Genomic DNA, 13,516 nt, shown 5'->3' on the forward strand with positions numbered 1-13,516 from the left:
AATTGTTATACTGCTACAACTATGCACTTAATAAAGTGTCAAGTAAGAAATGATTTATGGATCCCAATATAGCAAACAATATGCTTATCTTTATATATAAACTCTTTCCTTTATTTCCAATACACATATATGCATAAATGCAGGGCTATGGAGAATAGAATATTAAAGCTTGTGTATATAAATAAGTTTATGTATATACATCAGGAAGAAAAAAAAAACAAAACAGTTTAAAGGATAAGTCATCTTAAATACTTTTATTGTTATTGTTGATCTTATTACCTGATAGCATTACAGGTAACATCTAAGAAAAAGAGAAAACATTGTATTGCCAGTTTTGGGAGGGGCAGGTTAGTTAGTTATCCATCATTAGTTAACTGTTTCTTAGTACCTTCAGATACTTGTTAATCTTCCCTCTTGCCTGTACAAATTTCAGCAGCAGATCAGGGACAAATATTTTTTTAAATGGGGAATTGTAGCCTAATGCCACAGAAACTAACAGTCAAATCCAAAGCATGGTGTTCGAAAATTCTTTTAACTTTTTACTTTTTACTGATTATATTTATACTTGGTATCTTTTTAACATCATGACTGCATGGTAGTTTTAAAATACAGTATTTTAGGTATCAAAGAATTTATGTAAAACATACATAAATTGTAATTCTTATAAGCAGCAGTATATTTGTTCAAGAAGAAAGTATTTTAATTGCATGAACATCAAAGAAATTATTGCAAGATATATTTTTGTTCTATAATGAACTGCTCTTGAAGGAAAGATGAATAGCTTTCAAACTCTTCTTTAAAATTATCTCACTTTCACACAAAAAAAAAAAAAAGAGCAGAATTACTTCATCCCCCCCAAAAAAATTCTTTTGAATAGAAACTGATAAAATATACTCATGTGTAACTTTATTTGTGGAAGAATCTGATACAGTAATTTCTTGTTAGTTCTACTTTGCAATGAGATGTCAGAAAGCAGAAGACAGACAGAGAAAAAATTGCTATTTGAATAGGTATCACACAAATTTTCCCAGAATGCAGAAATAAGTAGTCTGTACAATTACAAAAAGGTCTATGAGGAACACCACAGGTGTACTGGGTTTCATTCACAGAATTCAAAATATTGGTCAGTAGAAAGAAGAAAGCAAAGGTGGGCTGCGATTTCTTCACTGAAATATAAAAAAGTTTTCTTGATGCTTCCAGGACAAGCTCTGAATGCCCAGTCAGACTCCCAAGTAACAGAAATAATTGCACATTCATGAGCACTGGCACACAAACCTTCATATCAGCAAGCTAAGAGAAAATTATGGCAGTCTAGAAAAAAAGCTTATGAAAACATTCTGGACAAATAATTAGCTTTGGGAGCAAGAATAGAGATTAGAGCAGGTCTTGAGACTCAGGACACTAAACCTCTATTGCAGGCTAACACTGACTTGCTTTGTGAATACGGCCAGTGATTTTATTTCTCTGTTCCTCACTTTCTGTGAGCTCTATGTAGACGTCTCTATTACAGAGGAGTGCTAAAAAGCTGAAAAAGCTAAGTAAGTACAGATTTTGCACTGAAAGGTAATATATTACTAAAAATTACTCCTTTCAAGCCTACTTCAAAGGCTTGTTAAAGGAAACTGTCTGCAGAGAGGGATTACAGAAGGACTGTATAGCTACCTACTGGGACATTTCTATATAGCGCTTATGTTGCTCTTACTGTTTGAGTAGCACCTATTCCTGGACTAGTGTTGTAGACACCCAAGTCATCTTTGTGCGTGATGTGCAGCTTCCAAGGGAAGAAATGCTTCTCAGATTGCCTTCTCCTGCTCTGAGACACCATGAGTTCAACATCTTGATCGGAGAGTAGCCGGATCAGATCACCGTCAGGGTCCCGGTAATTCAAAACAATGTCATCTTGGTCAAACTCCCGCCTGGCAGAAAAGAAATGAGTTGATCCCCAGAAATCAAGGAACGCCTGGGAGGTGTTGCATAATTAACAGTAAACTGGCAACCTAATTCCTTCTGCTAAAAGCCACACAAAGCCTTGTGTGTCTTGGCATTCTTGATACGCTAATACTAGAAATGATACAGCCACATTCACGCTGTATTGTGTTTAAGCTAAGAAAACTGTTAGAACCGAGAACCATTTGCAGTAACACCACATGCCTGTCACAATTAATCTGTGAGTTTGATAAAATTCTCATATACAAGAGCTGACTGTAGTTACGACCCACTTTTGCCTACTTATGGTTGCTTTTTTTGAGGGGAGGGCAGGTTAAGGAATGGAAGAATATTAGCACAGGTGTTCTATCACTAACATTTGCTGTTCTAATGTTTTGATGTTCCAACACCAGATTAATCTAGTTTAACACTAGTTTACCAGGTGTTAGAAGGCGGTGTCCTGCCTCCTGAAGAGGTATATTGGATCCTTGCATGGGGGTATGGCTCTGGTCTTAGAACAAGAAATGGAAACTTCTACCCAGCATAATTCAGTTAGAAGTGTGCGGCATCCATCCTTACTGACAATCCCAAGGCAGACTAGCGTCTTCACAGATGGCCCTAGGCCAAGTCAAAATGCAACTTCTTCAGGACACTTGAAAAGTATTTCACACCCAAAACATGGTGATGACCAAGCAGAATGTGGAAAATCTAGGACTGGAAGGAACTTCACAAACGTTTAAATGATGTTAAACATACAACTGACTGCTTGCATTGTACCTCATCAATTCCATGAGATCTTTGAATGATGGAATGCTGCTCAGATCCTCTTCCACTGAAATATCCCTATAACAAGAACAAATCTATTCATTATATATCATGACAAGAGAATTGTTGTCATTTCTTCAGCAGTAAACTGGAAGACTATTTTCTTACTACCTGACAGTGCTCATAGTCTCGTCATGGTAATAACATCGAACTTTATTAACTGTGTCTTCCTGCTGTGGTAAATCTTTTATGATCTTCACAAAAGCACATGGGAAAATCCCAGTGGCATCATTAGCTGTTCCCTGGAATAATAGGAAGTGTTAGAATGAAGAAAACCATGCCAGTTTGGGCCACATGCAGTAAGGTCTGGAATTCAATTAATTTCCATGGAAACAACAGTAAAAATTTTTCTCCTGTAATCAAGAAAACAAAGGCCATGGAAGTGACCTGATGGTATCCCTACAAAAAGATTATACAATCGCATAGTCAAATACAAGGCGGGGAAGTGAAACAGTGTGTAAAAAATTAAAGTCAGATGGTTACCAAGGAAGGTCGTGGTGTTTGAGCAAGCAGAGATATGATATCAGCAAACACGCAGTATGTTCTCCTCATCCTTTTTAAGAACACTGCTGCATTGCCCAAGTTCTCTCTAATCAGGCTGACGTGTGTTGTGGTATGAAGCATGAAGTATATAGCAACTCACCCTGAGGCAAGAAACCAATTAATCGCTGAAATGGAGTTTCCGTCTCCTTTCTGTGGCCTTTTTGTGTTCTAATCACTTCCAAAGAATTTAAAAACATTCCAGCAGAAGCAAATGCAAATGAAAACTGAAGTCTAGAGGGCAGAAAATTGGTAAGCTAAAAACCATCAAGGGAGGAAACAATTTCAAATTTGGAGTCAAGTATTTATTCTTGACAGTAAGACCTGATTATGATACAGTTTCTCCTTGAAAGGGGGAGACAGGTCCCAAGGACTAGGAGAGCCCTTTCCAGTCATGTATTTCAAGATATGCTAATAATTCAGTACCGCTATCGCAGTCTTACCTCCAACCAGTCTTTGTTTACTCTGCTAAGTAGATAGATCAAGTCTCCCTTCTTGAAGCTGAGTTCCATTTTATTGGTTCCAGAAAAATCAAACAGTGCCTATGGAAAGTAATAACACTGGAATTATTAATGCACAGAATTACAAACGTGAATCTTTCTTTCTGTTCTGTTCTTGGGGTAAGAGCATAAAGCAGCACCATAGTATGTACTTTGTCATCACAGATGTATTTCTGGGGAAAGGCCACATACATAACTGTAGTCTATAGTTCCCACAATTTTTTCTCCTACTCATCACACACAAAAATGCCTTGAAGAAGTGGTTAAAGCACTAGGATAAACACGGCTCTGAGGGCGCTACGTGCTAGGATTCTTAAAGTGCAGGACACTGAGCACCAGAGAAATAAATAAATAAATATCAAGACGTTGAAAACACTTAAAAGCAAGTAAATCAATAGAGCTGAAGACAACTCACAACTTGAAAACTTGAAATCCTGAGAACTGAAAAAAAATATGTTTCTTTTCTGGTTGCAGTTTTACAGCTTTCTGCTGCAAAATATCATGAAGAGCCTCAAAAAAAATGCAGAAGGGTTGTGTCCTAATTTAAAGGTAACTAACTTTGGTTTTACATCTAGCTTTCAGCCTGTATGCTGAACAGAGAGATTTGGGAAGTCTGGGAAATTGACATGTAGTTAAAATGGAACTTGGATGCCCGCTTCAAGGGGGGGTGGGGGTGGGAAAGGAGCTAAGCAGATACTACCACCCTAACATGCTGTCCTTGAATAAATAAAGTGGCTGAGTTATCAAAAATGCATATCTCTCATTGTTCTTAGAGAACACGGTAGGCATTTAAATGCTCTTAGAGGAGCAAAAATGAAATGGTGTTCTTTATTCTGTGTTGAGATGGTTCTTTCAGTCTTGTTAATGCCAAGAGTTCTCCTAATAAAAAAAAGACAATGGCTACTGTTGTGCTAGACGTTCATATGTCTACGCTAATAACTCTTTCAAAAGCCTTTTTTCATCTATTGAAAAGTTATGGTAGGTATATTCAATATTAATAAGTTACTAGGTAACACCCAAGACCTGTCATACTCAGTGTAAAAAACAAAATCAACAAACCTCCAAGCACTTGCATCGGGTTTTTTAATCTCACATGGCAAAGTCACGTGTTCCAGGAAGAAAGAACATGCTCAGACAAGTGCTGGTTACAAAGCCGTTCCATGTGCTTAATACCAAGACAATATACAGCAAAAGACAAGGGTATAGGCACTTTTCAGTAAAACACTTATGTTACAGAAAATACTAAGATGCCTCACCTGCAAAGCTTTTAAACTTCTGCTGAAGTCAATGAGACTGAAGCTTGTGCTTGTTTAAAATTTAATTTATGTGTGTCACTATGTAAACGTGGACCATTTGGCAGCAAGCTGTACATTTTTAAGGCCAGGCTGGATGAGGGTCTGAGCAAGCTGACCTAGTGGGTTGTGTCCCTGCCCATGGCAGGGGGGTTGGAACTAGATGATCTTTAAGGTCCCTTCCAACCCAAACCATTCTATGGTTTTATGTCTCTCAGTTTCAGACCTCCTGTCATTCTGACTTCACAATGGACCTTGTTATTACTCAAGTGAGGAGGAACAGAACACTGCTTTCCACCTTTTGTTTCATTCCCTGTTGTTAAAATCAATTGCTTTCCTGTGTCGATTTCACTTTCCCTTCTTTCCCCAAGCTCTAATTGGAAAAGGCAACTTGATCGATGAGACACCAAAGTAAAACAGAGCTTAATCTCCCATCTTATGACAGATTGTGCAGAGTACTCACCTCAGCCCGTGGAGCTGCCGTGCGGTCAGAAATAGGCACTTGAGGTGAAATGCTCTTACTGCAAAGGAAGGAGACAACAGGGAGGTAAGTATGTCTTCCTAGTCATCAAAAATACTACATGATCAGTAGTACGGTGTCTGCATTTTCATTATTTAAGAGGCAGACAAGCCATAGATCACTGGAGAAACTGCATGAGAGAGAATCTGTTTGCAGCACTGAAAAAATATAAATACGGATGCAACAACATTGCCCCAGTTCTCTCTGTTTCAGAGCAGAGCAGCAGCAATCTGATGATGTCTGCTGCTGAGAACAGATGGAATTTTCAATACAGTCAGTATCCTGGACCTCTTTTCCACAGCACTGCTCAGCCCCCCTACTCTGCCTTCTGGGCATCCCTGTTTCTAGCATTTATGGCATCCAGTTCAAATTCTGCCATCATACACACAGCCAGGAATGCAGACACACGTGCAGTTTTTGCACTGTTTGAGGTAAGTGAAAAAGAAGTGGGTCCATCTTTGCTATGTTGAAAGGAGAATTATTTTGTCTGAAGGGTAATGAAGTAAGACGTCTACTTAGCAGTTCTCCAAAGGGGTGTCAATGTTGCTATGTAGGACAGGCCCCTGTTTAGACAAAGGACAGGAACAAATTTAGTTTCATTTAGTGTCTGAACCAGATCTTACTGAATTCAGTGCCAAAACTCACATTGAGTTCAGTGGTGCAAGCCTATGTCCTTAAGCTTGGCCTGTATATTCTGCACATTATAGTAGGTATTATAGTAGGTATTACCATTAAAAAATTATCAAGGAGATAGACCTGAGCAGCATCTTTTTAAAAGCAAGCTATACTCCTATTTTGGAATTTTCCTTTAATGCGAGTATCACATCCACTTTAAAAGTTAGAGATTACTGAAAACAAGAAATACCCTGCATTCACTCTACCACAAAGATACTCATCTTAGGACTTCATGGATTTACTTGGGAAACACAGTGGTGATCCTCATCTCTCCCTGCGAAAACTGGGCAGCACCTCTTACGTCAAGCAATGCTGAAAAAACACATCAATCACTTACACTCGGCGTGTCCGTGGGCGAAGCCGTCTCAGTCTGTGAGGCACCTGTTCACCATCAAAGGTTGAGTGGTAGAAGAACAGCCGGACCTCTTCATCCATCAACACCCAAACGGGTAGGCAGAGTAGGTTCTGTGCCAACAGCAAGTAGGAAGCAGAGTGTAACAGTGGGAGAGACCAATTCTCTGTTTATTTACGTGTAACAAATATGCCTCTCTGACCTACAGAATCACGAAGGATACTCATTACTGCCAGAAATCTCCCTCCTCTCCCTTCTCACTCAGCAGGACACAGCTGAACAGCTGACAGTTTCTCCTGTTTACTCCTGGAGTTGGCCAATGTATTGCTTCACTCTTTTTGTGCCTGATTTACTGCAGAAGGAGCAAATTGCTCTTTGTGTTTCCCTTCAGAACATGAATGACTGTGGGAAGAAGGTAATCTTAAGTACTGGAAGTCTTGGCCAGTGCTTCAGACTTTCACTGATTTAAAGTCAGGTCTTCAGTTAACCTTCACAAAAAGAATTTCTCTCCTCGATGTTACTGGCTTGTGTCTTCACTGTAGAGCAGGTACACCCAGAAGCTCACCTCACTCTCCTAGTCCTGGAGTTTCACCACTTTCTCATACATCTTGGGGGGGGGGGTTTGTAAGGATAATCTATATGAAGGCAGGGAGTGAGCCTTTGTGAACTGCGTACTCCAGCAGATCCTGCAGTCTGAACAATCTGGGGAACAGGACTGTGGGCTGTCCCATAGTGTGGACACTGTGTCGTCAGGAAAAACAATACAGAGAGAAGCAGATACCTAGGAGTACAACAGTACTGTCTCTCTTAGGTGATTTCAGGGGGTAAGTATCTGCAGCGCTCAGCACAATCTCTACCTTAAAATTAAGTTTTACCTTCATGTAGACATTTAGGATAGGAATCCTGTTCTCAGCTATTTCCTTTTTGGCCCCAACATAAACTTTTCCTGGAAAATATAAAACCCGTGACAGTTATTGAAGAAAAAAAAATGGAGTCTGTCAGAGAAATTAAGCAATCAGGAGAAAGTAGGATCTCCAAGTAAATACATATTTTCTAAAGGATTTTAGGTTTCTAAATGAACTTTACCACAAGTGGAGGGACTGCCAATGGAACTTGACTTCTCCATCATCCGCAGCTGGGAACTAGTTCTTTGTCACAACTACTTCCCTACAACGCACTCCTCTTTAGGACAGCCTGGGGCTGAGAAAGCTGCTAGTCATGCACAGATTTGGTACTGGCAGCTTACCTGGCAATATGGGGAGTGTGCAGGTGAAAGGGCTGTTTTTGCTCTCTGCCCCATATCTCTCCTCTAGTTTGGTGTGCAGGGCATAGAACTGACGATAGCGTCGGAAAATCAGGTATCTGCCACCACCTTTAAGCTTTACTTCAATGACAAACATCTGAAACAGAGAAGAGGCATTCAGGCTGATGTTCATACTAATAAATACTTACCAAATGAAAGTGAGACATACAATAGGAACGTAAAATCGGTTCTGCATTAGTGGGAATATTGTCTTAGGGGCAGAGTGTAAATCAAGACTTCAGTTGAGCATCTGCAGGCTCAAGTATCAGAAAACAAGTTAGCACTAGAGAGTGCGGTATATGTGTGGGTTCAGCTTTCCTGTGAATCCTGTCCCTGTGGCTACTTTCTGCTACATAAACTTACAAGAACACATGAAATCACTAGATACTACTTTATGCTTACACACCTTCCCTCGGTCACAAACAAAACATTTTAGGAAGATAAATACAAACATTTTACAGTAGGATGCTTTGGACATCTAAATCTATAGACAAACATCTAAATGAATTGATTTTCAGAGTTGGAGGCCTTCATACTTCTTTTTGACTTTAAAGTACACAGTTGCAGAAATGATGGTCTGACCTCCTCCAACCACTTTCTTATTTCTTATCTCTTGCCAAAATTGCTTTGCTCTAAAGGAGCCCATGATTTCCATGCACTGACCTCCGAATCACATTGCAGCCAGATCCTTCAGAAAACATAAAGACAGAGAAACCAAACATCACTATATTCCAGAGTAAAACCTGGATACTGCAGTAGGAAAGTTTTATGAGCAATGTCTCCAGCAAAAGCAGCACATCCTGCAGAATTCAGACTAAGCTGATCTTATCCAAAACCCCTTTTCAGAAAATCTCACACTGCCTTTCCCTACTATTCCCTTCCTCTGTGCTCTTTCATGATTTATTAATATGCTACCTTCTGTGGAGATGGAAGCGTCCTAACTTGCCAGTACCATGCAATAATGAAGACCCTGCCCTTCTACCCTCTTTGAATTCTTTTTCCACTATCTTCACCAAAGGTGCAGCACTCTAACAGTAAATAAATCAGAAATTAGGTAAGAATTTAGAAAACAAGCAATGTTAGAGGATACCTCTGTCACATTTAACCCAGACAAATTTTTAGACTAAATCTGTGATAGACCAACCTCCATTTCAGAAAAAAAGCAGCACTGAGAAGTTCTCCGCATGGAACTATTCATGCCAAAAAGCAACTACACCAGATTAACTGCATTTTGCTTCCCACAACCAACCCAGTCACAGATGAGGGCATATAGAGACAGGATAAATCTCCCTTCTTACATAATAATTAGAAAAGCCTTTCTTCTCTTCAATGTCTGCAATGTTAGCTGAAACAGGTACATCATCTGGAAGCTGGTCAAAATCACTGTGAAGCAAGAACAAAAGATTTAGGTTACTTATACTGGCACCAGCCTTTGGAGGTTTCTATGCCATACAGAACAAAGATAGTTAGGCAACTTCACATTGTCTAGTGTCAAAACCAAGAAGTTAGAAACTCGTGGTGTCTTTCTTTTTCTCTGAAGATCTGATCTTGAGATGCCAAGTTTCTATAAGTTCAGCACAAGTCAGTGACCGTTGTGAAGATTCATCAAGCCTGCAAAACATCCCTATCGTTCCTAGGCTTGCTGGAATAGCAGGACTACAAAAGAAATACTTGATCTGGTAAGTTTTTCCTGAGAAACATGATGAACTGTGGATGCATTCTTAATCCTTCCTACAGGATCTAGTAGTCTTACAATAACTCTGCAGCAATATCTCTTATTCTAAGGAGATCATCATATACCATGATTTATGCTGTTATTATTACTGCATTACTGTAGGGAATAGGAAACAGTTGTGTTGTGCTAGGTGCTCTAGAAACTGCCAGCACAAAGCTAATTCCTAAAAACCTTACACTCTACGTGTAAGATGCATACAATGTACCTTATACATATAAGAAAGAAGGATAAGCACAAACAGAAAAAAAAGCAAAGTTCTGTATGTTCTATTAGTTCTATTATGTTCTATATCATAAGCAGTGATGCCTGCATCAGCCGTGAAAATGTTGTCAAGCTTTCTTGTAAATATCACAGTAAAGCACACTCTTAGAGAGGCTTTGAAAAAAAGAACAAGTAGCCTCGCAAATACTTACAGGGAGACGTCCCAGTCACAGCAGATAAGCTGAAGCAAGCACAAAGATAATTGTTTGAAAATGTCAAAAATGTGTGAAGGAACACATGATAGTGGGCAAGGTTAGAATAAGCTTTACTGATCCCAGAAAGTATTGGATTGGAAGCAAGAGAGAAGGAAGTATCCCCGCGGGAACACCCGAAGAGCAGCCATATGACCACACTCTCATGTTTCTGGACTATATTGTCCGCACAGTAAACCAGCATGGATTGGCACATGCCTTTTCCTCGGGACCTTCTACCTCTTTGACAAACAGAAACAAAATCACCTTTGCTTAAATCTTAGAACTCAATGTTGTTAAAATGGTATTTATATTAACATTTCAGTAAAAAGGATCAAGAATGAAGGAAAAAGGATAATAAATGAGGTAGAGAGAAAGAGAAACTTTAAAATGGATCATCTAAGAAATGCCAAGCTGATGTGATGTTCAATATTCTGATAATACAAAAAACACAGCAGTTGGCTCAGTTTATTCTGCTAGGAGAATATCCCAAGCAGGGGCTTCCACAATGCGTAGCCCATCTGGAAAGCTGAAGTAATGATGCAAAGTCTTGCAATAGCTTGCTGTACGGGGAGAATGACATGAATCAGCACCACCCACAACACCCTAAATACTGCCACTTACTGTGAAGAGGGATGTGGTTATGGAAATCAAGAGATATAATTAGTCATATCACAAACACTCATATCGCAAACCCCAGTAAAAGGGAAATTGTTTGCAGCTATGAAGAGGACAATGACACACTAATGTCCTAGGTAGTGAATTTTCCCCAGGAAAAGAAGAAAGAAAGTCCACTCCAACTTAAGAAATGGTCTGCTCCGCACTGAGCAGCCTAATAGTTTGGAAACTACGATAACAATAAGCTGTTTAGAATCATTAAAGAAGCTTGCATCCAAATTAAACGAACAGATCGTAGCAGTTACATGGAGGCTTGTGGGGAGGCAGGAGGAGGGAGAGACACACTACCTCTTTTCTCGCAGCTGTCGGGGAAGAGACATGGCTTTCAGCTTCTTAAATCCAGATGGCTAAGCTCTATTCCTCCACTTCTTGGGCAGTTCCTGGTTGAATAGGATCAACACGGTCAAAGCAATTCTCCCTGCGCGAATCAAGACTCCTTTGCAAGGCCTCAGAGATCTTTATTTTAATGTTTCAGTGTGGGATGATTTCTTCTGTACCTCCCCACCCCCTTGAGATTGAGGAAGTACTAGAGAAAAAACAGTCATAAAGAAAGACTCTTTTGTGATGTCTGTCATGTATTGAAACTGCCACAGTTGAGAAACCAAAAGACCAACAAAAAGCAGAAACTGAGAGCCACGTATTCCGTTGTCCACCTCTACACCGAAACATCTGCCTCAGTGGAAAACCAGTATGAGTGGTCTCAACAAATTCTGTTTTGCCCCAGCCAAAATGTCACCAAATACACCTCTACACTAATGTTTGTAAAATAGGATGAATACTTCTGATCCTTCTTGAGGCTCTGTGATTCCCGAGAAACCTACTTTCCATGGAGCAAGAGCCAGGAGGTGGAGCTAAAGAATAAATTTTCAAGTGGGAGCAGAAAGCACGTTCAGGAAATTCGACCTTGTCAAACATACAGGTCCAGGGTATCAGGCACAGCAGATTCAGAAATGAGCTTTGAAGAATGGATCAATGCAAGTAAGACATGAGTCCTTGAAAGAGGACTCTTTTCAGCTTCACGTGTTGAAAACAATCCACATTTGCCACCTACAAAGACAGGGTAATATCTCACCCAAAGAGAATCCCGACTGTCCTGCCTTGTACACAAAGGGTAGTGATATAGCATTTGTATAACAACGGTTGACAATCTTTCAAGCAGAAAATAAAATGACGAAAGTGAGGAGGAAACCATCATTTCCGAACACTGCAGATAAGTTGCAGCATAGCTTATCTGCCCTAGTCAAAAGCTGTCATGCACAGTATCTTTGCCTCCCCATTTCAGACTTTGACTCTCTTCCATTTTCATGTTCAATACATATTTGGTTCCTTCTTCTTCCGCTGTCAAGTATAAAAATTCTCATCTGAATGGAGCCAAAGTCAACCAGCATCCTTCAAAATAAAACTCTATTTACAACTGTAATCATCAGCCTTGAGAGTAAACTGCATTTCAATGCAATTTAATGAAGTAAATTCTTTACCATCTCTTTCCTGTGGATAACTGAAGGCACCATTGTAGAATTTGAGAGAGGATTTAGTGTCTTTTAATCAGAAGGGACCAGGAGAAGCTACAAAATTCTGAACTGGATTTTCTGTGCTGCCCACACAGACTTAGCAGAGTTGTTTTAAGTGGTGACATTGGATGTAAGTATTTCCCCAGACCTTCATATTCTGTGTGTATTCCATTTTCTTGGTTAGGCCTGCTAAATGTGCAGTCCTCATCTACCCTGAAGTCAGGCTCATTATTCCCTTTGCCACGAGTGAGAGAGACAATAATCAAGTTTTCTAACTGCAATCCTCTTGCTTTCTCCTGACATTCAGAAGGAAATAGGAACAGATCACCTTGACCAGAACTCTTAATCACAAGATCAATATATATGAACTCATGAAAATTCAGAGGGGCCCTCCTGACACATGCAAAAAAGATTGTAGAAAGCCCAAGAACTGCACAGACTTTAATAGAAGTGAAATAGAAAGGCTGGAGGGGTGCTTTTAAGGCAACTGGTTATATTTGACACATATCATAGTTTTGACAAGAAAATTGTAAAAAGGATATTCAAATCTTTTCAAATCTCTTGGAAGATAATCTAGATACAACGCAGATACATCTTTTAAGAGACAGAAGATATGACACAATGCAAAAATACTTGCTTATTGTTTACCTGGAGGCATGGCTTTTCAAGAACAAGTCGACAGACAACCTCACAGACAAATTGTCTATGCAACTGCTTTGCTGTAAGATGAGTAAAACTAATTGAGAGCTGCTCCTCAATTCCACTACGCTCTACTAGAGATTATAGCCAGAAATAATACTACAGACTAATGCTAAACCTGCTATGAAAGTCTCTGATTCTGCAATATTTTCCTGTTCTGAACTAAACCAAAACCAAGACCTTCTTTTCTGACAAAAAGGCAGATTCCTACCACAGAAGAGTGAATAGCTGATTGGTTAGAAGGCTCTCACCTTGAGAGCCAAAGATTTGAAATACTGCTTTGACACGTTCTTCTGTGCCAAATCAGTGTCTCGACTATCAGGTGTTTTCTCTCAGTTTCTACTATTGTGCAGAAATAGTAATTTCTACTATTTGGGCTGAGGAAATGAGCTAGGTCTAGTCAAACCCACATTGTCTCTCTGCTCAAATAATAACTTTATTATTGATGAATTAAATAAAAGTCCATTACAAAATCGATACCGTAATGACAGTATCCATGTCAAGAGAT

The 13,516-nt window shown here is 39.5% G+C and overlaps 1 protein-coding gene across 1 annotated transcript; it reads right to left on the bottom strand.

The window, feature by feature from the left end:
* Window positions 1-239: 239 nt before the first annotated feature.
* On the bottom strand, window positions 240-11,315 carry NCF4 (neutrophil cytosolic factor 4). Its single transcript, XM_074572730.1, has 10 exons — window positions 11,087-11,315; window positions 9,232-9,316; window positions 7,877-8,030; window positions 7,506-7,576; window positions 6,616-6,743; window positions 5,547-5,604; window positions 3,735-3,833; window positions 2,863-2,993; window positions 2,704-2,769; window positions 240-1,916 (listed from the first exon to the last, which is right to left on the bottom strand). Exons 1-10 carry the CDS (start codon window positions 11,116-11,118, stop codon window positions 1,688-1,690), a joined length of 1,053 nt encoding a protein of 350 aa, XP_074428831.1. The 5' UTR covers window positions 11,119-11,315; the 3' UTR covers window positions 240-1,687.
* Window positions 11,316-13,516: the final 2,201 nt, after the last annotated feature.

This window comes from Larus michahellis, chromosome 1 (genome assembly GCF_964199755.1).
Source record: "Larus michahellis chromosome 1, bLarMic1.1, whole genome shotgun sequence".
NCBI classification, from domain to species: Eukaryota; Metazoa; Chordata; class Aves; order Charadriiformes; family Laridae; genus Larus; species Larus michahellis.

What these genes read in the sequence shown, in the direction of transcription:
- NCF4 (XM_074572730.1), bottom strand. Translation starts at nt 11,118, where the DNA reads ATGTCTCTTCCCCGACAGCTGCGAGAAAAGAG. An exon ending in TCCTAAATGTCTACATGAAG is followed by an intron (nt 6,744 to 7,505) that starts GTAAAACTTAAT and finishes CTGTTGGCACAG; the next exon opens with AACCTACTCTGCCTACCCGT. An exon ending in GAGACTATGAGCACTGTCAG is followed by an intron (nt 2,770 to 2,862) that starts GTAGTAAGAAAA and finishes TTCTTGTTATAG; the next exon opens with GGATATTTCAGTGGAAGAGG.